The sequence below is a fragment of the Balaenoptera physalus genome (genome assembly GCF_965194825.1).
Source record: "Balaenoptera physalus genome assembly, chromosome: 4".
Classification (NCBI taxonomy): Eukaryota; Metazoa; Chordata; class Mammalia; order Artiodactyla; family Balaenopteridae; genus Balaenoptera; species Balaenoptera physalus.
In genome coordinates this window covers 50,235,459-50,259,941 of record NC_138891.1, presented here as the reverse complement: position 1 = coordinate 50,259,941, position 24,483 = coordinate 50,235,459, and the positions used below count along the sequence as shown (strand labels likewise).

General features: G+C 36.2%; 2 protein-coding genes across 12 annotated transcripts in view; one reads left to right on the top strand and one right to left on the bottom strand.

The window, feature by feature from the left end:
• The window catches only part of PHC3 (polyhomeotic homolog 3), an 85,178-nt gene that overhangs the window by 7,144 nt on the left and 53,551 nt on the right, over positions 1-24,483 (top strand). For 6 of the 7 annotated variants that reach the window (XR_014262745.1, XM_082458933.1, XM_082458936.1 and 3 more), the window contains exons 4-6: positions 747-824; positions 16,925-17,083; positions 19,156-19,254. Coding sequence is in view for 6 of the 7 variants with exons in the window: in XM_082458933.1 (XP_082315059.1) it covers positions 747-824; positions 16,925-17,083; positions 19,156-19,254 (336 nt within the window). In the remaining variant the exon portion in view is untranslated. The remainder of the gene's footprint in view (positions 1-746; positions 825-16,924; positions 17,084-19,155; positions 19,255-24,483) is intronic. The other variant, XM_082458937.1, reaches the window with a different exon arrangement.
• The window catches only part of GPR160 (G protein-coupled receptor 160), a 105,223-nt gene continuing 100,003 nt past the window's right edge, over positions 19,264-24,483 (bottom strand). For 3 of the 5 annotated variants that reach the window (XM_082459035.1, XM_082459032.1, XM_082459031.1), the window contains one exon: positions 19,264-23,989. The gene's annotated coding sequence lies outside the window, so the exon portion shown is untranslated. The remainder of the gene's footprint in view (positions 23,990-24,483) is intronic. The other 2 variants (XM_082459038.1, XM_082459037.1) reach the window with 2 other exon arrangements.

Below are 24,483 nucleotides of genomic sequence, written 5' to 3'. Positions count from 1 at the left end.
GTATAAAATTGACCATAAGAGGTAAAGTATAGAGGTATTCCTTTTGCACATCCCCTGCTATTTTCCACTCTTCAGAGGTGGCCACTAACAGTTTAATATGTATCCCTCCAGGAATGTTCTGTATAAAAATATGTATGTGCACTTTTCTAAAATCCACTCATATGATTCCTGCTGCTAACAGGATGATTTTATGATTAAATGCTTATGTTTTTAAAAAGATCTTCATTATTATTGCACTGTTTATTTAAATAAAACTATATGTGAGATTTAATCTTAAATGTCCTCACCGGAGGAGAATCTCAGTTGACTGAACCTGAAAAAAGGTTTATTTCTGTTATAAACACATCTCCAACTGTTACTTCTTCTCGGTAGTGTAATTTTAAATAACGTCGTGTACATGATACGAGTAAGGAAACCGAAACCCACTGGTACTTGATATAGCTCCAATTTCTTTTTCATAACATTGGAGTAGTGATTTCACTTCAAAGAAGACTGAGACCTGTAGAGTAAAACTGACAATGACTGCGGCTATTAAAATAAGATTAGCCTTTGGGTCTTCTGTTTTCACTGTTCAGTGTTTTCTTTTTTTTTTTTAATCTGTTTGGCTAAAGCTTAATCCATGTTGACTGTAAAATTACTGTAAAATAGATGTTTTGACTTTTATTGTGGTTTTATGGTATCCTGGTACCAGAAAGTTTTTAACTTCAGGCTTTTATAGACATATTGTAAAGATTTTATTATTTTAGGCAAGTTTGTCCAGTGGAAGACCACCTACATCCCCCACAGGAAGTGTCACACAGCAGTCAAGTATGTCCCAGACATCTGTAAGTGCCCGAAATTTTTTCCTGGTTTTAAAATTTTAAATTATTGCTTTCCAGAAGTGAACTGTTAATATTTACAAAACTGTTACTGTTTATCTGTTGAATATTATTGAAATAACAAGTGTCTAGAAATAAGAATGGTACATTTCAAGAATTTGGAACTAATGTCAAACTTCTGAAAATCTGAGTCTTAAAAAAGTTTTTGTATTATTTCTTATGTATGTTTTCCCACTGACTGTGTTCACATCTTCTGTGATTCTGAATGATTGCAGTTTTCAGTGTGCATTGAAAGCATGAAATATATAATTCAGGGAATTAAGTCATACTTTTACTGTGATATACTAAAGGATGTCATGTCCTTGGTAGACATCTAAATGTTTCTAGCTCTTTCTGTGCAATTCACGTTTTAGAAATTTTACTTTTCAGTATATGCTTACTTGAGTTATGTGGGTCAAATTTACAAGTATCCATTCAAGATAGTGTTATTTATTTTGAGGAAGGAGTAAAAGAAAGGTGATTTGTTATATTGCACATATATACTGGGAAATTGTGCAGAGTATCCCAGTTAAAAGAAATTTACAGGTGTGGTAATACTTGTTTAACTTTTTATTTTGATATAATTTCAAATTGCAAGAAAAATAAAATAAATTTCTGTCTACCCTTTACTCAGATTCACCAGTTGTTAGCATTTTGGCTCATTGCTTTATCATGCATTCTTTCTATCTACATACATACAGTTACCTTTTTCTGAACCATTTGTGGGTAAGTTGAGACATGTTCCTTTACTCCTAAATAACTTTGATATGTACTTCCTAGGAACAAAGTCATTCTTTTATGAAGCCACATGAAGTGGATCGAATTCAGGAAATTTAGCATTGATACAGTGACGTTCATATACAGATTTCATCAGTTGTCCCATATTTCTCAGCCTCATCACTGTAGACGTTATGGACCAGATAATTCTTGTAGGGGGCTATCCTGTGCGTTATAGGACATTAAGCAGCATGCCTAGCTTAGATACCAGTAGGCTATGCCCTCCTCCTTTCCCCAGTGTGACAGCCAAAAATGTCTGCAGTCACTGCCAGATGTTTCCTGAGGGGCCAAATTGCCCCTTGTTGAGAACCATTGAGTTAACCTAATAACGTCCTCTTTAGCTGTTTTTTCCTGATCCAGGATGGTAATACTTTGAAGCTGTGTAAAATTGACTCCAATGGAGTATAGTTTATGGATTGCTGAGGAATTGAAGATGAACTTGTGCTGTATTTCTTTAGCTAAGGTTGTGATCTTTACTAAGTACATGTATGATGAGCGTACAGTTATTTTTGGGCTATTGAGCTGATATTTTTAATTAAAAAATTACATTTTAGCATGGAAGTATCCTGGAATGTGAATAAAATTAGTTAAGAAAGAAATTACTTAACGACTTGAAAATGTTAGACTGAAGAAAATGAAAAATTTAAGTAATGTAATTTAGCCCTAAGCATTAATGCTATAGTTTCGGATATTGATGTCAGATAATATCGTTAACTAATACGTTGGTAGTTATGGAAAGGACTGGTAAACTGGCTAAAAAAATTATAGATAAATTCTTTATTCTATGAAGTACTGGAATGGCATTAGGGTATATATGTGTAGAGATATGTGGTCTGAATTTTTTTCCCTTCACATTATTAAAAGGTATCCTTTTAAACCATTTTTGTTTCATTATGATTTTATGTATGTGACTTTTACAATCACAGTTCCAGTGATTGTGCTTATTTTTTATGAAATTGCTAGTGCTACTTGTCATAAACCAGGTAGCCTTGTATGATGAAGAATGCCAGAGCCTGTGACTGGCTGGTGGGGGAAAAGAAGTAGGGAGAATAGATGTCTAGAAAAAACAAGGGAATAATACATAGCATTTGTTTTGTTTTCTATCCCAGCTGAGCAGTAGATCAAGTGAGTGGGCTTGCAGTCCAAATTATGATACTCAAGGTAGCTTAGTAAATTTAGGTCAGTCTCCAAAAGAGGGGCAGAGCATGGTAGCAGAAATCTCTAGGTAGTGATAATAATGAGCCGTCAGGTGGCAGTCTGCTGGTTTTCAGAGTTTTGGTTATTTTGAAATAGGTTTCCGATAACAGTGAATGACATGAGGGAAGGGTCCAGCCTCCATTAGATAAGAGGGCTACAAGGTAGGTTGTCAAGTCACCAGCCATATAGGTTGGGGTTCAGAGTAGGAGTGGAATGCCAGTGGGGAAATGGAATATTGTATTTTAAAAAACGAAGTAAAAAGTCCAATCATACACCTGGGGAAACTGTGTATGTAGAGGAGACCATTGTTAATTGAATGTATAGATAAGTAGTGGTGCCAGCATCCTCTTCTTTACTGTCATGAGAACAGAAAGGCTAATTCGAGACTCTTACCAGTAGTGAGAGTGGTGGGTTTTTTTTGTTTTTGTTGTGTGTGTGTGTGTGTGTGTGTGTGTATGATTGATTGTCTCTAAAACTAGTTGGGACTGAGTCTTTAGGTTGATGTCTTTGTACTTCAATTTAGTGGGACTAAGATTTAGTTAAATTTGATTTGCTAAAATGAAATCTAAAGCAGTTAAAAACTCTTATGCAAAAAAAAATCAACCAAGTTAAAAACCAGCAAAATGGTTGAAAATATATTTGCACCATATATGTCACCCAGCTTATATTTGTGAAATACCAAGGGCTCTGTTATATTAGTAAGATAAACAATGAGAATACACAAAAGACCTGCATTGGTAATTTTCAAAAGAAAGACTACTTTTGGCTTTTAAACACATGAAAATAAATTAACCATATTAGTAATAAAGAAATGTATGTAAAAACAGCAATAATGTTCTATTTTCACTTGTCAAATTAGAAAACAGGGAAAAACATTGAGACAGTAACAGTTGTTGGCAAGTATGGTACACTCATACACTATTGGTGGGAATGTATAATAATTGGTACAACTTTTCTGGAGGGTTATTTGACAGTGTGTATGAAAATTTAAACTATGCGTGCCTTTTCACATAGCACTTTAATTTTTAGTGATGTCATTGACTAAATATGAGAGATAATTATGACATAGATAATTATGCAAATATGCATGGTTTGTAATGGTGGAAAATTATAAACAATACAAATGTTCACTAATTGAGGATTAGTTAAAAGATAGTTAATTCATACAGTGGAATACTATAGCTGCTTAAAAATGTTATGTGTGTGTATATAAAGAGACTGAGGTTTTCATTAGTTATTAGGTGAAAAAAGCAAGAATATATCATCTCGTTTAACTTATTTAATAGGTTATTCTGTTTTTCAGTTCTAAAATTGCCATTTGGTTTTTCTTTGTATCTTGTTTCTTTTGCTGAGAGTTTGTCTTTTCATTTGTTTCAAGTGGGCTCATAATTGCTTGTTTAAAGCATTTTTATGACTACTGCTTTAAAATCTTTGTCAGATAATTAAAATACTTCTTTCATCTTGGTGTTGGCATCTATTTATGGATTGTCTTTTTCATTCAGCTTGAGGTCTTTCTGGTTCTTGGTACAATGAGTGATTTTTGACTGAAACCTGGACATATTGAGTATTATGTTATGAGACTGTGAATCTCATTTAAATTTTCTGTTTTGGCTGGCTTCTGAAAGAGAGCGTTTGCCACCTCCTTACTGCCATTTGGGGGTAGAAGTCCAGGTTCCCCATTTGGTTTCCGTTGATACCTGAGGGATGCTCCTTGTGATTGCTGAGTGAGCATGAATTCGGGCTCACTAGGCCTCTACTGAGGTATCTCTGGCTCGGAGGGATAGGAATGCTGCGTTACTGCTCCCCACGTGGTCCCCACTGATACTGCAGGGATGGGGTGGGCTGTTGTTCGTGGTCTTTTACTGCTTGGCTGGTATGAAAGTCTTGGCTCTCTACCTGGCCTTCTCTGACACTAACCTGTTGGAAGGATTTGTGGGATCGGGGTGCCTCATTACAGCCTGGCAAGGGTAGAAGCCTAGGCCTTTGCTGATGTGGATGGGGCCATAGTATTTTCTGTGGCGTTTGGCTGGAGTAGAGCAATTATTGCCTAAAAGTTTTCTGTGTTGCTAGGCTGTCCCTTTTCTGATCCTTGGCTAGAAAGAGCAGCCCATTGGAGCTTTTTCTTTTGGTCTGTACCCATTGCTGTTTCTGGGTTACTGACTTGTTCACCTTTATGTTTGGGTTATATGAGATTTAAAAAGGAAACCCAGGGAGCTTGCAACCACATCATTCACTGGGCCCTGGAGTCTGCTTTTCTCCACCTTTTAGGATCCTCTTACGTTTATTTTATATGTAACATTCGGGATTTTTAGTTATACTTAGGGGGAGGAGTCGGGAAAAGCATGTCTATTCCACTTTCCTGGAAACAGAATTCCTATCATTTAACTTATTTTTTAAAATTGATGTCTATATATCTGTCTGGTTATGTAGGAAGAAAATCTGTAATACACAACAAACTTAATCAGTGGTTATCTTTGAGGAAGTAGGTTGAAGAGCTTCATTTTGTCTAAATAAAACGTGAATATACTCTTGTTGTCTAAGATACTGACAGTACAGACAATATAGAGGAAAAGTGACATCCCATTTCTGTAGTCCCTTTTGCCCTGACAGAGTTTTATGTGAAGCTTTCCTATCTTATTACTGTACATTTCTATACGTAAATGTAAATAGATAGGCCTATGGTTAATTTTATTTGTTTGTTTTAATGTAAGTGATCATTCTATATCTTTCTCTTCTAAGTCTTTGGGCATTTTCAGCTGGAAAGGATTATGTGGCTAGAAATTGCAGTCATAAGTCTATAAATGACTCAAGGGCTGTCTGTATCTTATTCCCTTTCCTTTTCTTTGTTGTTTTTTGGCCCTAGAATCTACATTAATCCCAGATGTTTTGACTTTAATTCACTGTACTGTTCTGTCAAGAAGGAAAAACCTTATTTTTGATAGCTTGCTTTCTGGCTCTGGTGCCAGACAAAATGAGCTTTCCTTCTTTTTTTTTTTTTTTTTTGGGCCATGGCATGTGGGAACTTAGTTCCCCCACCAGGGATTGAACCCGTTCCCGCTGCTTGGGAGTGCAGAGTCCTAAACGCTGGACCACCAGGAAAGTCCCAAGATGAGCTTTTGAAGCCCAGTTAGTTTTATGACTTTATTCATTCATACATTCACTCATTTATTCAACAAATATTTATTGAGCATTTAAACACCGTTCTAGGTGCTGGGAATACAGCAACACAGCAGATAAAATCTCTTGTCTTTATGGAGCTAGGGATAGATAGATAGTAGGTAAACTAGTATATAATATGTCAGATGGTGGTAAGTTCTATAGAGAAAAATGAAGCAAGGAAGGGGAATGGGATGAGGGAATTTGCTCTTTTAATTAGGGTGGTAAGGGAAAGCATTGCAAATAAAAATGGCATTTGAAGGAGGGTGAGGGAGGCAAACATACCTAAGGAACAGAAAGGAGGGTAGTGTGGCTGGAGTGGAATGAGAGAGTGGGAGTATGTTTAGAGATGACTTTAGAGAGGTAATTGTAATCTAATCACGAGGAGATTATTAAACCCTTGGGTTTTACTCTGCATGAGTTGGGGAAGCTACTGGAAAGCTGTTTTAGTAGGGATGTGACGTGATCTCACACAGGCTTTAACTTAGCTATAATGTTGAGAGTAAGTTCTAGGGGGCAGTGATAGAAGCAGGGAGACCAGTTAAGTGGTTCCTGTAATCCAAGAGAGAGATATTGGGGGCTTGGACCCTGATGGTGACAGTAGATGTGGTAAAAAGTGGTTAGCCAGATTCTGAATTTTTTTTCCTCCAATATTTTATTATAGAAATTTGGATGTTTGGGGACTTCCCTGGCGGTCCAGTGGTTAAGACTCTGCGCTCCCAATGCAGGGGGCATGGGTTCGATCGCTGGCTGGGAAACTAAGATTCCCACATGCCTCACGGTGTGGCCAAAAAAAAAAAAGAAATGAGAATGTTTTGAAAATAGACCTAACAGTATGTGCTGAGGGATTGAATAAAAGATATGAGGGAAGGTAGAGTCACCGATAACTGTAGTATTTTGGCCTGAACACCTGGAAGAATCTGCTAAAGCAGGTATTGGAGAAGAAAATCAGGAGTTTGGTTTTCAACATGATGTATGTTAGACACCCACCTATAGATGTAGAGTAGACGTTGGATATATGAGTTTGGAGTTCATGTGGCAGGTCTGGCGATTAGTGATGTCTTGTGCATCTCATTGACAATTCAAGTCACAAAAGTACATGGTGACTTTACTACCAATTGTAGAATATTAGGAGAGGAAGTTTGGTAGAAAGGAGAACATAAGGGACCTACCTGGCTTCTTGTCTTAGTTCTGTGACTGACTGGTGGTGTGACTTAGGGCAAGTCATTTAACCTCCTTACACCCCAGTTTTCTTTTATGTAAAATTAAGTTGTCTAATTAGATGGTTTTTAGTCTTTTCATCCATATGTCCCTGGGTCTAGATCAAGGAGAAGGTTCAATAGATGGTGCTATGCACTAAATTGCATCCCTCCCAAATTCATATGTTGAAGCCTTAAACCCGCACGTGACTGTATTAGAAACAGGGCCTTTAAGGAGATGGTTAAGGTTAACAGAGGTCCTAAGTGTGGAGCTCTGATCCAGTAGACCTGGTGGCTTTATCAGAGGAGAGACACCAGAGATCTCCCTCTGTCTGCTGAGAGGTGAGAAGGTGGCCATCTGCAAGCCAGTAGAGAGCTTGCACCAGAAACTGAATTGGCTGGCACCTTGGTCCTGGACTTCCTAGCCTCTAGAACTGTGGGAAATAAATTTCTGTTGTTTGAGCTACCCAGTCTGTGGCACCTTGTTATGGCAGCCTGAGCAGACGATAAGATAGATAGGGCTCTGAGCCTTACCTTAAACTTTATTTATTTATTTAAAAAATTTTTTATTATTGGCTGCATTGGGTCTTCGTTGCTGCGCTTGGGCTTTCTCTAGTTGCAGCGAGCGGGGGCTACTCTTCGTTGCAGTGCTTGGGCTTCTCATTGCGGTGGCTTCTCTTGTTGTGGAGCACGGGCTCTAGGGCGTGCGGGCTTCAGTGGTTGTGGCGCACGGGCTTAGCTGCTCCGCGGCATGTGGGATCTTCCTGGACCAGGGATGGAACCCGTGTCCCCTGCATTGGCAGGCGGATTCTTAACCACTGTGCCACCAGGGAAGCCCCCTTACCTTAAACTTTAGACAGAACAGTTCTGTGATCTGTTTGAATCTGGGAGTTCTGAATAACACGGTGTGTGAAGAAAGGGTTCTATTAAAAAAAAATTTGAGAACCAGTGGTTTAGATGTTAATCTTAGATTCTGTCAGGGACTTAGCCTATCACATAGTAGGTGTGTAATAAATATTTGTTGAAAGATGAAGTTTAATTATAATCATCAACTAGAATATGTAATACATCGTATTAATTTTAATTCTTGGTTATCTTGGTACCGAAAGTGGTTTATCTTCAGTGCAAAGAATCATTTTAGGATATATTCTGATTGCCTGAAATTGCATTATAGAAGAGAGTCTAAGTCCTGACCTCAGTGATGAGATTCATTTGTTGTTAGTTACGAGCAGGCAGCCAGTTAATCAGGTTTACCTATTGTCCCACACTGCGCTAGTTGCCCTGGGGGTACACATGAGTCAAAGTCCCTTCCCTCAGAGACAGTAATAGACATTTGAAGAACTGTGCCTAGACATATCAAACAGTGACCAACATAACAGTGTATAATCAAGTGATAAATTCCATGGGAGTTAACAGAAAAGAGATCTTTGGGGATTGGAGTAGTTGAAGAAGGCTTTTTGTACGGGACTTAAACTGAGCTTTAAAAAATACGTGGCATTTGCAGAGAAGAGGACTCATCCTGAGCTCGTGATCCTGAAATAGCAGAGCTTAGTTTCAGGGATTCCTGAATGGGATTCTGTGCTAGTCTCCCACACTCCTGAGGATAATCTGTGCCAGTATTTCCGTATTGAATGCCTGCTTGGTGCCAGGCTTGGTGTTAGGTGTCAAGAATCCAAAGTGAACAAAGGTCTTAGAGTACAGTGGATATAGTCTACAGACATGCAAATAGTCAAAGGACACTGTGATAGGAGTTTTGTTTTACTGGAGTTATCTTCTAATAACTTGCTTGTAAAGGGTACGTGGAAAATAAATTTGGAATCTTTGTAGGCCTAAAAATTCCCTCCCCATATCTTTTTAATGATTATTTGTATGTAAATTCTATATTGAAAATGATTTTTCTTAGGAAACTTGAAACCATTGTTTTCAAAATTTTAGTATTACCAAAGAAAAGGCTGATTTTGTCTTATTATCACTAATTGGTACTTTTTCTCTTCAGTCTTTTAGGTTTGCCTGTTTTCTTTAGCTTTTCTGGAGTTTCATGAGGCTCTCTAGATGTCATTGAGCTCAGGACACTTTTTGGACTCTCTTAGTGTGAAACTTAGTGTTCATGTGTATGAAACTAAAAAAGTTTTAACAAAAATTTATTTCCTTCTATTCTTCTCTATTCTCTTTTTCTGGAGCTCCTTAGTTGGATATTGGTCTTTCTGGATCGATCCTTTACTTCTTTTAGCTTTTTACTCATTTTCTGTCGTTATCTTTTTATTCTGTTGTGACATATTTCCTTGCCCTTTTTTTTTAACCCTTTCTTTTTACATTTAAAAGAAAATTTTAGTTCAGCCTTTGTATTTCCAATTTCTAAGAGAATTTTCTTATTCTTTTCCCTTGGAATCCTATTTTTCTGTTATGGCTGAAATATTTTAGATCTCTGTTGTGATACTTATCAGATTTTAAAACTCTTTTTTTTCTGTTTCCTAAATAATTTATGTTCCTTAGAAACTATCTTGGTCTTTTTTTTCATGCTGCTGGTTTTCCTCTTATAAGAGAAAGGAGTTTTCCCTTAAAATGCTTGGTTTTCTGCTTATATTTAAGAGTAAATGATTATATAAATTAATCAACATGGGTTTCTTCCATTGCTTTGAAGATAGGCTGTTCCCTAGCAGACCTCTTTCCTTGGTGGAAAGGCCGATTAAGATTTCTGTATTTGCATGTGGGAATAGTAGTGGTGATGACAGTGGTAAGGATATATCTTTGGCAGGTTTAGAGTTGAAGGTGTGCAGGTTAGAAGCTGGCCGTTAGGCTGGTGAGCCAGCAGTTTCGGAATAAGGAGGGTTTTACTTCAAGGTACCAGTACCCACTCCAGAAGCCAAGCTTTTCCGTGGCAGTTTTTAGACTTTTAAAGAGAAGTGTCCTTTCTTTCTAAGTCTCCATACCGGTTCTGTGTGGGAGAGGGGTGGGGTTATGACTGGTGAGTCTGTTTTCTAGACAGACCTGTAGATAATCCTTCAATTTTTAGCCCCACTTCTTACTTCTGCTTTCATACCTCTAAATTCTGAGTCTAACTAAATCCACTCTGGTCTCTTCCTGTATTCTGGACTACAGAGAGCTTCCTTCTCTCTGTTTTCTCCTTCAGTATGATCTCATCTTTAGGTCTTACAGAAATGCAGATGGTACCCTTATCTCTCTCTCTTTGCTGTATGTGTGTTTTCTTTTTGTTTAATGTTGTTCTTTTAATCCCCCAAGTTTTTTTGGAAAAAACATTTAAACCCACAGAAAAATGGAAAGAGTAAGCATTGACCCTTGTGTACCCTTCATGTAGCTATCTATAACAATTGTTAAGTTCCTCTCTATTTACACTGTTTTTCTGACCTTTTATTTTTATAAGTTGAAGGCATCATGACACTTCAGTCCCAAGTACTTAGCATGTGTTATCCAAGAGGGAGATTGTCTTATATCACCACAGTACCATGTCACACCTAAGAAATTTAATATGAACACAATATCTAATATATGCCCCATATTTGGATTCCCTCAGTAGTCTCCAAAATACCTTTTCCCAGGATTTAATTAAGGATCACACATTGCATGTGGATGTCCTATTTTCCTTTAATATAAAAAGATCTCCCCCCACCCTTTTTTTTTTAAAGAGCTCAGGTCACTTATCTTATGGAATGTCCCACAGTCTAAATTTGTATGTTTGTTTCTCCCAGTCTTTTTTGTTATTGTATTAACTGCTATTTCAGTGAGTTTTAGTAGGAGGGAGAAGCAAATGGGTGTGCTCAGACCATTATCTTCAGTATTTATTGTTTTATAAACATGATTTTTAATGGCTACATAATATTCTACCTTTTAAAAAAAACCTGTTTTCCTCTTGCTGGCACTTTTAATTTTTCCCTTTTTTTGCTATTATAAGTAAACCTGCATTGAATGTTATGTATCTTTATATCTAGTAATTCTCTTTAAAAAAAAATTTCCTAAGAGTATACTTATTAGGTCAATGAGATTGTTTTTAGATCAAGAACCTTATAAATGATCAGTTTTCTCTAAAAATGTCTAAATCAGATCAACTACATATCAAATGAATTCATTATGAATTTATCTGAGGGAAAATTACTTGCTTAAAACCAAGGTACTTATCCTCTATTATTAATATTAGGATGTATTTTAAGTTTTAAAACTCATTGTTTTCAAGGATTGTTAGAAACCTATTTCAAAGCTTAATAGCAGTTTAAAATAAAACTGTAGCCTGCGTATTTGTCTGGTCATGAGCAGTTTTACTGCATTCTTATAAAATATTCCCATAGTACAGCCTCCTTTCCCCTTCAGTCCTTCTGTCTTCTCAGTTTGCTGGATATCCCTTCAGATCTTTACCTGTGCATTAAGGACATACATAGTATAAAGAAATGTGTGCCTATGTGTTTAATACACAATTTTTTTTTAACACACTATAAACACACGTAGGTATTCTGCATTTTGTTTTTACACTTAACAGTGTGTCTTCAGAGCTTTCTATCTCACTCACTTGAGCTACTGTGCACAGTGTGGCTGCAGTTTGTCTTATATAACTATCTTTGTTGCTGGACAGTTATTTCCAATATTTTAACTGTTTCTGCATTGCAACTTTTCTTTTTAGGGTGTCAATATCTGAACACAATTGGGAGGTTGTGAAGTTGTTTTTTGTTTGATTGTTTTGCTGTTGTTTTTACAGCTTGTATTGCAGAAAGTAGAAATAATGATTTTCTGTAATAAATAAGTAGGCATTTTATTTCATTTCATTGTTAAAAATATGTGGTCTCTTAAAAAGGACATCCTTCATGGTTAGATATTATTATTTGAAATTTCTATATAATATTTTACACTTCTAGATATTTGAATTACATAAATTCCCACTGAATAATGAGGCAAGAAAATTTATATGCTGCTTTAATGTCATAAAAACAAAACAATATACTGAAGTAAATATAAAAAAAGGAAAATATCATTTCCTCTCTGATTCTAAAGTTAATACCTACGTAGAAAAGACAAAAACTTTGAAAAAGAAAATATAAATCATTCCCAAATTTTACCCCTAGTAGGCATTATTCACCTTTAGCATTTTGGTGACTGTTCTTCCAGGTGTGTGTGTGTATGTATATATTTCTATATCAAATCTAATCAGATACAAATTTATGAGTATGCATTATTGTGTGTGTATATAGTGCAGACATCTTTCTCTCAACATGTTTTTCACATGTGTGGAATGTATATATACATACACGCAGATATTTGTATGTAATTGTATAAGTGGATTATATTCTACATGTTATTCTACAGTTTTTTCACTCAGCAGTGGGTCATAAAGATATTTTCATGCCATTGAATACAGATACAATCAGCCTTTTAATGTCTGTGTACCATGTCTCTCTGTAGATATACCTGATTGATTCTGATGAGTCAAATGGCAGCAGTGGGTCTCAAATGGGCTTTGGTTTTAGGGAGTACTCTGGGCCAGAGACCCTGTGTAACCTCCTAGTGAGGGCACTAAGGAGTGGTTGAGAGTTAAATGGCTTTTCTTGACAGATGTGGTTTTCTTTGGTGACTCTTAGTGTCAGTAGGGAGAGAGCTTCCGGTAATAGGGCTAAAGGAGTAAGTTCCTTTATGGAGTGTGGGGCTTGAGGTGTGAGACGACAGGATTGGCCAAGGCTTTAAAATGAAAGGGAATTACGCATGTTGAGATGGGATTGACAGAGAAGATAATGCAAACAGTTGAGGGCATCTGGTTCAGGTCAGCAGAGCAAAGCGGAAAATAGAGGAGAGACATCTCAGTTGTGGAAAGGAAGGGACTTCTTGCGGAGTTGGCTACTGATTGCCTTGCCCTCATGGGTTTGGCATTCGTTAGTAGACACTGTCTGAAACGGTACTTGCCATTGGAAACGTAAAAATAAACGTGATACTTGTTCTTTGATCTCACCACTTAGACAAAGTGAAATGCAGGTGGCTAGGAGGCTACTATTTAGTTTTCTTACTTCCTTTTTAAGAAAAAAAAAGCATTCTGTTTGTAATTTTTGTTCTACTTCCTTATTCCTTACACAGCACTCTCAGGCACTTGGCTATCAGCCAGTCAGTTTTTAAAAAGACTTGTATGTTTTTGTTTAAAGAGTGTGTGGCCTATCCTTTACTAGAGTATCTTTTCTTTTCTTTTCTTTTCTTTTCTTTTCTTTTCTTTTCTTTTTTCTTCCCCCCCCTTTATTTTTAAGAATCACTGACTGGAAAAACTGCCAAGGCATTATTACTGTAGAGTAACCCAAATCAACAAGCTCTCATGGTATAGGAAAGCACCCTGCATGCCAAAATATGAGTCAGAAAACCTGGTCCAATTTTACCCTGCTAAGTGATTTAATCTTTGGAGCAAGGCTTTATCCAAAATATCCGTTTGTGGACTGGTGCGGAAAAAGAATATGTTTGGGGGGTGCTTATTAATAATTTATTATATAGCACATAAAAAGTAGAGTTGAACGAGTATCACCACACTATCTGCATTTTTACTCTGCTTTGTTAGGGGCTATACCAGAATTGTTTTCTGTTCTCACTGTTATACACACACACACGCTCACTCTTTGTAATAGGCTTATATATTACATTTAAAGTATGAAGTATGCCTTAAAATAACATGGCATTCATTAAGTTAATAAATGTATTGAGTGAAGGCACTCTCATAGATATTGGTTATATGAAGATAAATAACACATGGTCCCCACCCTTAAAGAAATTATTGTTTAGACGAGTGAGACAGAGGTATATGCTAGAAGTATATGGAAATTATGGAAGATAACAGGCAAAAGAGGAGTAGTCAGTTCTACTGTGGGGTTGGGATGCCTGAAAAAGCTTAGCAGGTGATTTTTGAGAGAGAGTTGTACACTACATAGAGGGGGAAGAGGTGGGGTATGGGGGTAGGTGATGCTCAGTTCAGTTCAGAGTTGTTACCGGAGCCATAGAGGCCTGAGACATGATGACACTGCACATAGCTTCCTATGGCCAATGTGAAGGGTAGTATGGAGGAGTGGAAGGAGATGATACTGCAGAGGTAGTTAGGGGAGTTTGAATGTTATCTAGAAGATTTTTAAATGGCTAATTAATATTTATTAATTAAAATCAGGGAAAGATTATCCGGCAAGTCAGAGGAGACAATATTCCCAGCAGAGAGATCAGTTTGCAGCTGTTAAAGCAATGTAGCTGGAAGTGCTATGGGCTCAGCATCTCAAACTACGGCTCAGCATCTCAAACTACGGCTCAGCATCTCAAACTGCGTGAGTCAAAATCAAAATGAAATTGAGGAAGATAAAGGAGTAGAAACAGTAAGACATGTGACTGATTTTGTGTATGAGTTATATGAGAGGGAGGCGTTAGGATGACTTCCAGATTAGTCTGTCTTGGGGGATTTTTAGAAGATGCCAGTGGCCATTTGAGGAGAAGCTGGTTTAAGAAGGAATGATAGGGCTTTCCTGGTGGCGCAGTGGTTAAGAATCCGCCTGCCAATGCAGGGGACACGGGTTCGAGCCCTGGTCTGGGAAGATCCCACATGCCGTGGAGCAACTAAGCCCGTGCGCCACAACTGCTGAGCCTGCACTCTAGAGCCTGCAAGCCACAACTACTGAGCCCACGCACCACAACTAATGAAGCCCACGTGCCTAGCCCATGCTCCACAACAAGAGAAGCCACCGCAATGAAAAGCCGGTGCACCGCAACGAAGAGTAGCCCCCGCTCGCTGCAACTAGAGAAAGCCTGCATGCAGCCATGAAGACCCAACACAGCCAAAAATAAATACATAAAATAAAATAAAATAAAAAGAAGAAATGATAAATGAGTTTGGTGTTTGAACATGTTGAGTTTGAGTTGGTAAGAGACATCCAGAAAGATGTGTTCTGTAAGTATTTGGACCTGGAGAGTAAGGGTTTGTCATCAAGGATTGAGACTATTCAGGATTGAATTGTTTGAAACTGTGGGAGTAGGTGTGATAATCTAGGAATTGAAAAGGAAAAGTGTTGAGGACAAAGGATGAACAGTTTGGGGGTGGGCTAGAAAGAAGAGCTGGTAAAGAAGATCGAGAGGGAATGGTCTAAAAAGAATCCACTGAATGTGTCAGAGGGTATTAGTGATTTTTGCTAATGGGATTTTGGTGGTGTGCTAGAATAAAAGCCAGATTGCAGAATAATTTTTTATATTTTATTAATTGTATTTATGCACTGAATTACAGATTTAAGTATTTTATTAAAATTAAGAAATACTTAAAAGATACAGATAAATATAGAGAATTAGTTAACCAACTTGTGTACCCACTATGCAGTTTTTTTAACTTTTTATTTTTAAATAATTATAGACTCAGGAGGCCTTCACTCAGCCTCCTCCAGTCACTTGTTCAGTTTAACAAATGTCCTGGACTGGTACAAATGCTAATGTTTTGGGATAGATTATGGAACTGTGCAGGTAGTGTGAATATGGATTCTGTACCCTTGTATGGCGCAAGCCTGGAGTTTTGATTCTCATAAGAGCCTCTCTCCTTCCACCTGGGGCAGGGCAGATAGCAAGCTTTCTTGCTGCTTCTCAGGACGCATGGGTGGAGCTTTTCCAGCTCCTTTTCACATATTGAGGAGCCCTTTTGAGGATCTTGGCTCAAAACAGGTTTTACTTCTAGGTCCCCCCTGAAATAGGCTCAAAATCAGGTCTTCTATCTCTGTGGGCCAATATCTCCCTAGATTGCCTTGGTGTCAGCTGGAGCTTACATCTTTGAGTTTCTTCCTTTCCGGTGCCTGGGAATTCCCTCTCCCTTCCCCTTTTTTGAGTTCAGTTATATATTTTTATAATTTTTCATGCTGATCTTGCATTTCAGTGAGTGCATTTGGGCACATGGATGTATTAGTTCAGTCTGTCTTGTTCCTTGAATCAGAAGTTTAATAACCTATTTCTTAATTTTATTCTCTGCATTGTCCATAAAAAGGATTTGAGGTTGGATTATGTTACTCTCGTTAAAAATATTATTTATTTTTATAATGGATAATACATGCATGTGGTAGTCTACATGTGTCCCTTTGTCCTGTTCCCACCCAGTTTGCCTTCACAGGTACAACCAGTTACCAGTCTCTTATATATCCTAGAGATAGACCATGCACTAGTTTATTCTTTAACAGCAGCTTTAGTGTTTATAATTTAATCTTGTAACCAATATTCAGGAGTTTTCCATCTGTTCAGCAAGTAACAATTCTATTTTCTTCTTTTCTGAGAGCTTTTGAAGGAGAATGTTATACTAGTTATATGTTACGTGTATGTTTTTATACATGTGAATGGATTATCTGTGTTTTAACTTTTGTTCATTTCAGAAATGCCTCCAAATGTGACAGAAAAATGACAAAATAATGTAGACTGTTGATTCAAATGTTTTAAGTCACTACATAGAATATTAAAATAATGGAACAATAGCCCTAATTTTTGGGAGGTAGTAGAAATGATATTTTAAGATGTTGGAATCTTATGAAACACAACGAGGATGTCCTTAAAAATTGTCCTAATTACTAACCAGTACATGCTATTGTTTGCATATGTGCAAATAATCGCCTACAGAAGTGATGGGTCTGTCAAAGCTGAAGCCCTCTCTTAGGTTCCTCAGCCACAATATATACCATTGATTGCCTAACTGCAGCTTGGTGAAATTCAGTGACATGGAAGCAAGAAATGGAAGCCTATGACCTGATATGTTTTCTTCCTTAGATCAACCTCTCTACTTCTCCTACACCTGCACAGTTAATAAGCCGTTCCCAGGCTTCCAGTTCTACCAGTGGCAGTATTACCCAACAGACTATGTTACTAGGGAGTACCTCCCCTACCCTAACGGCAAGCCAAGCTCAAATGTATCTCCGAGCTCAAATGGTAAGATATGAGCTACCAGATTTTTTCAGTGTTTAAAGACTTGAGAGAGATCAAAATGTTTCTTGATTTGATGCAATAGGAGGCATTTTTAATATTTAAGAAATGTTTAACAAAATTTTTGTGTATGTGCCTAGCTCTTATACATTTATGTCATGAAAAATTCTACCTTTAATTGGTAGGCCTTCTTGGTGTATCAAATAGTAATTAGCAGCATTAGGGAGCTAACATTCTGTAACATAGGAGTGATTAATTTTTAATATCAAATTTCTTTGATTTCAAACCCTTTTTCATATTTTAACATCTCTGAAACTGAGATGCATTTTATATTGATGGCATCTTACGGTTGTAGTTGGTGCTTATAGTGATACATGAAATCACCGTATATCTTTGACATCTTAGATTTGATGAAATTGTTAGAAACATAAAAAACTTGGTTAACTATAAATTAGAATTTATATTGTGGGATCTTCTGAAATCTGGATTGGAGTTCGTGTTAATTTACCAGATGAGTCTTAGCTTTGGTTATTCCCATCTTAAAATCTGCAAGGTGATTTGTGTTCCTATGCTCACTTTGATCTTTTGTTAATACAGGAATGTTAATTTGGCTATTGTGTGTTTGAGTATCTACTGATTTCCTAATTTACTTGTTGAGCCTTCTTTAAGGAATGTAAAAATTGGTTGACATTTACTTTATTTGATGTCTTTACAGGTAGCTAGAGAAGAACTTTGTCCCTGATATGTATTTATTTATATTCTTTTTTATCCAGTGAACTGAATATATATCTGGATCCCCAGTTCTCCACTAAAATTGCAAAGAAAGTTTCCATCATATTTCTAACAGGAAACAATGATATGACCCTCTTTTTATTTACAGACTGTTCAATAGACATTACCATATTTCTGGGTTTTTTCCCCATGAGATCTTATTTAATCAATAATATGCTTCAGAATTAGGGAGAACCATTTGAAATGGTTGCTACTGGACCGTTTTTGACCTCTAAAACTGGCAGTTTCATATGGTTCGCGCTAGATAGAACATCTTTTTAGGTATAGTGCTTTTAGCTGTTTGTACTGTAAATTACCTTCTTGTGAAAGTTATACCTGTTATTTAATTCACTTAAATTTAGTATGTAAAGAACTGAAGTTTAAATGATCCTTTAATTGGTAATTTTAATTTAAACAGAAATGACTTTTGAGGAACTGTATAACTTGATGCAATTTTGAGATAGAGTATTCACAGGTTCTTTGAAACAACAGTCATAATTTACTAAATTGGATTGGATAATCTCTGAGTGGATTGTATTGCCTTTTTTAATTAATGGCATTCTGTTTCAGTATTGAAAAAAAACATTTGAAAAGAGATGGTGATAATTAAATAAATCAAGTATGTCTTTCCTTTCTTTTTCTTTTCTTTTTTTTTTTTTTGATGTGAAGTTTTTTTGCAGGCTGCTTTGTTGTTGACTTTTAACATGTTGTGGCATTTACACTTAGAATGAATATTTCTTTACAAATAGTTTTAAAATCAACAGCAACCTAGGTTTGTACTACACAGATCCTGTGTAGCTGAGTGAAATATTGTAACGTAGCATGTGGCATAGTTATCCTTTGGGGTAAAGAGGACTGAAAAGACTTTTTGGTGTTTCTTTTCATGTTTCTCACTGAAATTTAGTTTGCATTCAAGAGCAGTGACTATGGTTGCATATTCTAACTTCCATTTTAGGAATCCTGCCACAATAGTTTTGAGCTAGGAAAAGTTTAATAGCTTATTCGGGGAAAAATTTGGTATGAGGATTTCATATTGCCAAAATACATTTTCTTTTTTGAGCACTGATTTATTTTCTACTCATCAGAATCATGAGCTGTTTCAAAAATGTTTCTGGTTTTTTTTTTTCCTTTTGAGTTCTCTATTATCAAGAAGTTCTCCTTGTCATGTAAAACCTTTTGCTTAGGAGACAATCCTAAACTGCATTGTCTTTCTGTCACAAATTTCAGTCTCTCTTGCCTGCTATACATTGTGTGTGGGGCATGTTCTTTTGTCTTAGGGTATTTTTTTGGTTTTTCTGTCTGTACAGCTGATTTTCACACCCGCTACCACTGTGGCTGCTGTACAGTCTGACATTCCTGTTGTCTCGTCGTCATCGTCATCTTCCTGTCAGTCTGCAGCTACTCAGGTGAGCTTGTCTAGCTTCATAATGTGGTACTTAAGGTCTGGGTCTTCAGGTTAAAGGTAAACGTGCATTTGTGTTTAAGTTACTGATGGTTTCAGTGCTCGTTGTCACACATTTCAGATCAACATTTAATCCAGTGAGAACTTCAAGAAAATTTTTTGGTTTTATAGAAATTATAATGCCATTAAACACGGATATTTAGGTTATTTGACGTTAGTGAAAGTTAATGCGTTTTGCTATGACATTGTATGTTTAGTTTTATTGTAAAGCAGATTTATTATGTGAGATGTATTCTTTTCTTTAGATTCCTTTGTAAGCAGTTAGGTAATAACCGCGTCAAGGTGGTTTTTAAGTTTAAAAATGAGCTGGGTAAACTTTAAACTTAAAAAATTGAGCAGAATGTTACTCAGTTTTTTGTTTATACTTTGTTTGGTACCATGGAAAAAATGAACTTTAACTTTCTCCTTACACCATTCACAAAAATAAACCAGAAGTAATGTAGACCTACAGGCAAAAGACAGAACTATAAAACCTCTAGAAGAAAACATAGGGGATATCTCTACAACTCCAGGGTAGGCAAAGCTTTCTCAGATAGGACACAAAAAGCATTAACTTTAAAAGAAAATAATGATAAATTGGACTTTATCAAAATTTAAAAACTGTTCTTCGAAAGACATTGCTACAAAAACAAAGAGGCAAAGCCACAGACTGAGGGGAAATGGTCACAATACATATATCTGACAAAGGACTTGTATTCAGAATATGTAAAGTGGGTTTACAACTCAGTAATAAGATCATGAATAAAAAATGGGCAGAAGATTTGAACACTTCACAAAAGATATGCAGAAGGCCAATAAGCACATGAAAAAATGCTCAACATGATTAATCTTCCTAGAAATATAAATCAAAACCACAATGAATATCACTACACACTCACTAGAATGTCTGAAATGAAGGAGACTGAAAACGCCACATGTTGGCGAGAATGTGGAGGAACCATACTATCATATGTTGTTGGTGAAATTGTAAAAGAGTACAACCACTTTGAAAAACAGTTTTCTGATAAAGTTAAACATATGCTTAACATGTGACCCAGGAATTCCACTTCTAGATGTTTACCCTGAGAGATTTGAAAACATATATCCACATGAAGATGTTTAAATGAATGTTCGTAGCAGCTCTATTCAGAATAGCCCCAAACTGGAAGTAACCACTGTCTTGTAACTGGTGAATGGATAAACATATTGTGGAATATTACTCAGAAATAAAAAGGAACAAACTACTGTACATCTCAGAAACATTATAATTAGTAAAAGATGCCAGACATCACAGAGTGCAATACTCTGAGACTCTATTTATATAAAATTTCTGAACAGGCAGAACTAATCTATAGTGAAAAAAAATGGATTTGTGCTACCTGGGGCAGAAGGTGGGGGAGATTGACTGGGAAGGGGCATGAGTGATGGAAATGTTCTATATCTTGATTGGGGTGGTGGTAACATGGTATATACATAATGTCAAAACTTATTGAACTGGTTCATTCATTTTATTGTTTGTAAGTCACACCTCAGTAAAGTTAATAAAAATGAATGAAATTGAGTAAATTTTAAATTAAAACAGTTGAGTAGACTTTTTACATTGTATGATACCATTTTGATATTTTTCCATAAATAATGTTTTGGATTGCATATGGCAGAAATTGGTATATCTCAAGGTCATCCTTGGCTTCGAATTTTTAATTTAATAATCTCAATCATCTGGTAAAAAGTAAAAAATGAGATAGCAATAATATTCTTTGGTAGTTTTCATAGAATCCCTCTTTTATTTAATAACAAAGTCCAGTTTTCATATATCAGCATATAAAGATGGTGATCAATTAAACTCCGGTTTCTCATAATGTGCTCTGTGACCCGCTATAGTTCCTTAACTTCTTTGGACTTCAGTTTCCATACTTACAAAATGAGACCTTTGTTAACTTTAAGGTTTTTTCAGCTCTAAACTTTTAAGTGTCTCTTTGTGGAATGAATTTGTTGAAGTAATTATCTTCCTGTTTGTTTTGTTTTGGTTTGGTTTGGTTTCGTTTGGTTTGGTTTTATAAAACCTGTCAACTTCCAGAATGGTAAAGTGGCATGGAGCTAGGAGTGCGGTTGCCATTGAAATTACATGTATGAAGTCCTGCATGGGCTTAAGTTCAACTCCCACTGCAGTCATTTATTAGTTGTATGACTTTAGATAAGTTACCAAACATCTCTAATAGTCATACATACTTGCAGGGTAAGTTGAAGAGTGAGTAATATATGTTTAGTGTCTAGAATATTGTAGGTACTCATTAGTACTTTTTCTGCAAAGGGGAGAATAGGAAGACCTGGGTTTATATTCTGACTTCAGCAACAGTTGCTTTGTCACTTGCCAGTTGATTGATTTTGGATAGGTCATAGTATAGCATGGTGTTCATAAGTTTGGACTCTGGAGCCAGGTTCTCTGGATTCAAATACATGTTCTACCACCTTCTCATTGTATATCCTTAAACCTCAGTTTCAACAATATAAAATAAAATAAATGTAATGCTTCGTAGGGTTGTAATGAGGATTAAATAGGTTAATAAATGAAAAACAGAACAGTGTCTGTTACCTAGTTGGCACTCACTAAATGTTAGCTGTTGTTATTACTTATGCTAAGCCTCAGTTTCTTCACTGTGAACTGGAAGTAATAGCTCAGAGTTGTTATAAGGAATAAATGAGACAGTAATCATAAATAAAGCACTCAGCATAGTGCCTGGCACGTAAGATATCACATGCTACTAATTACTGTTTTTGTTATGCACTGTCTAAAGATGAGTCATGAATTTGGTTCTTAGCTTTCACATAGCTAATGGTGAAGAGAGAAACTCAACCATTTAAAGGATTTGCAGTTTCCAAGGTAAAATAAACCAGTTATTAGGAAAATACAACTAACAAACTCTCTAGAGCACAGTCTGTTTTGTGGGTTCTCATAGTCAAAGTAATTTATAGAATTAGCTCTTTGGGGTCCAGTTTGATGTGTATAGGTATGTGGCTCTCTAATAATCTGACTCAATTCAAGGATAGATTGAGGAACTAGAGGGATGGATTGACGTTTAGGAACTTCTCTACTAACGTTTTTCTTTGCTGTGCTTTAGAAGTGGCAGTGAATGAGGCTGACAGTGGTAGGTGATGCTAATATTTTGAATATTCCAGTGGTAACTTTCCTCAAGTTCAGGGCTGTTAGTTTTGAAAAATTTGTGCTCCACTTTGTTAATTTTTAAACATATATTTGCAGTTTTTAAAACATTTAATTTGTTTGTAATTGAGAAATACCAAATTTGAAGTTTTATTTTAATACTCTTTAACTGACAAAAGTCAGTATAACAGTTAATTTTTCCTCAGTTTTAAAATTTATAGCATACTGTAAAAAAATGAGAAATTTGGAATATCTTACCCTTACCATTTTAAATGCTCCATCTCTTCTCCTTATCATGAAAAAAAAAAATGTGACTTTCAGAAAGATATCATAAGACTAAAAGTATGTTATAGAAAAGTAAGAAATCTTACCAAGGCTCTCTGGGCAATTCTGTAAGAATTGAGGAGAAAACAGCCTTTTAGATTTAAAAGCTAGAAACAGTTCTACTGCCGGCAGTGTGACATGAACTCTTAATTTCCTTATCTACAAAGAAGAGATCCTATGATAATTCACACATTATTTGTTAGATCCAAATTAAAAAACTGAAGTGAGAGTATTTGGGTAATCCACTATAAAAATGTAAGGTGTGAAATTAGCAAAAATACTTTGTGGGAATTCTAGACTTTTTCAAAAGTCAGAAAGTTTCCACAAACTGATCATAGGAAAAGTTCAGATGAAATGAAAGTTGGGCATTAGATGCCATAATATTCTTTATCTTAGAAAGGGTGGGTTCTTTTTAAAAGTGAAGTTCTGTCAAGGAAATCTGAATATGTGATCTATTAACAGCTCAGTTAGCTCTGTATATGCTTTAGGAGTACAGTTTACATGTTTGAAATTTATTGTAAATATTTAAGCCAAGATGACCATAGATAGTAAAGCCATATTCTAAAACTTATCTATTCATATAAATAACATATAGTATATAATATGCACATACATACGTTTTCTTTCAGAATTCCAGAAAACAAAAGGAAAATTAGAAGAAAAAAGTATATTATTCTATAGAAATGGACTGCTACAGCTTAAGGGTTCACTGTGTCAGATCTTCATTTACTTTGAATATGCTTTTCCTTTGAAGGAAAGCTTTTGTTTTTCAGGTTATAGTTCAGACCTTGATTACCATCGTTCTGTGGTCCACCTTATACATTATTTATGGCAGATGTTAAACTTCTTGCTGTTTTTCCCTTGCTTCCTGAGAGATTTTAATATTCCTCTGCTAGACATTTGTTGAGATTTCTTTTGGTAAAACATCAACAGATTTTAATGTTAGCTTAAGAAAACCATAAATAGAACAAGATACTTAACAACAACAAGAGCAACAAAATCCATGCAATACATTTTTCAGAATCAGATATAGGAGAATACCTCAGACTTGTGTAGTTTCTGTTATGTCTGCAGCCGGAATTGCGGGGAGTACAAAAGTGAACGTCAGAGATGAGAGCCTGCCAGTCGGAGTCTCAGTATTTCACAGACACAGACATCAGTAATTCTAAAACAAGCGAGATGTTTGTCATTGGTATAGGCCACTGTGATCCAAATTCTATGGGAAGAGCATAGAGGGGAGGAGAAATTATTTCTAACCAGAGACTTCGAGAGGTTTCTTTGGGAGAATGGGTAGGAATTTTACTGGTCTTGAGCACTGTGTTGGGCTTCAGGAGACAGCGTTGAGGAAAGAGGAATTTGAGCAAGGGCTCTAAATGAAGGCAGTGCAAGGTATGTTTGGAGAAGGGTGAGCAGAACAGTTTGGCTAGAGAATGAGGATTGTGAAATAGAATAGTGGAAAAAGGGGCTCAAAGCAGTTTGGGCCTAGACTGTGGAGGGCTTTGAGTGGCAAGCTGAGAAATCTGGATTTCAGCATATTTTATTTTTGCATTAAATTTCAGTAATACAGCAGTAATTAGTCCATTTACAATGCTGTGAAATATTTGACAAAAATCAGAGAAGATGCTCCATATGGTCTCACTTAGAAAATTCTTTCAGTAGCTTAGACTAGAACTGATTAAAACTTCAACTGCCCTGAAGTAAACATTTATT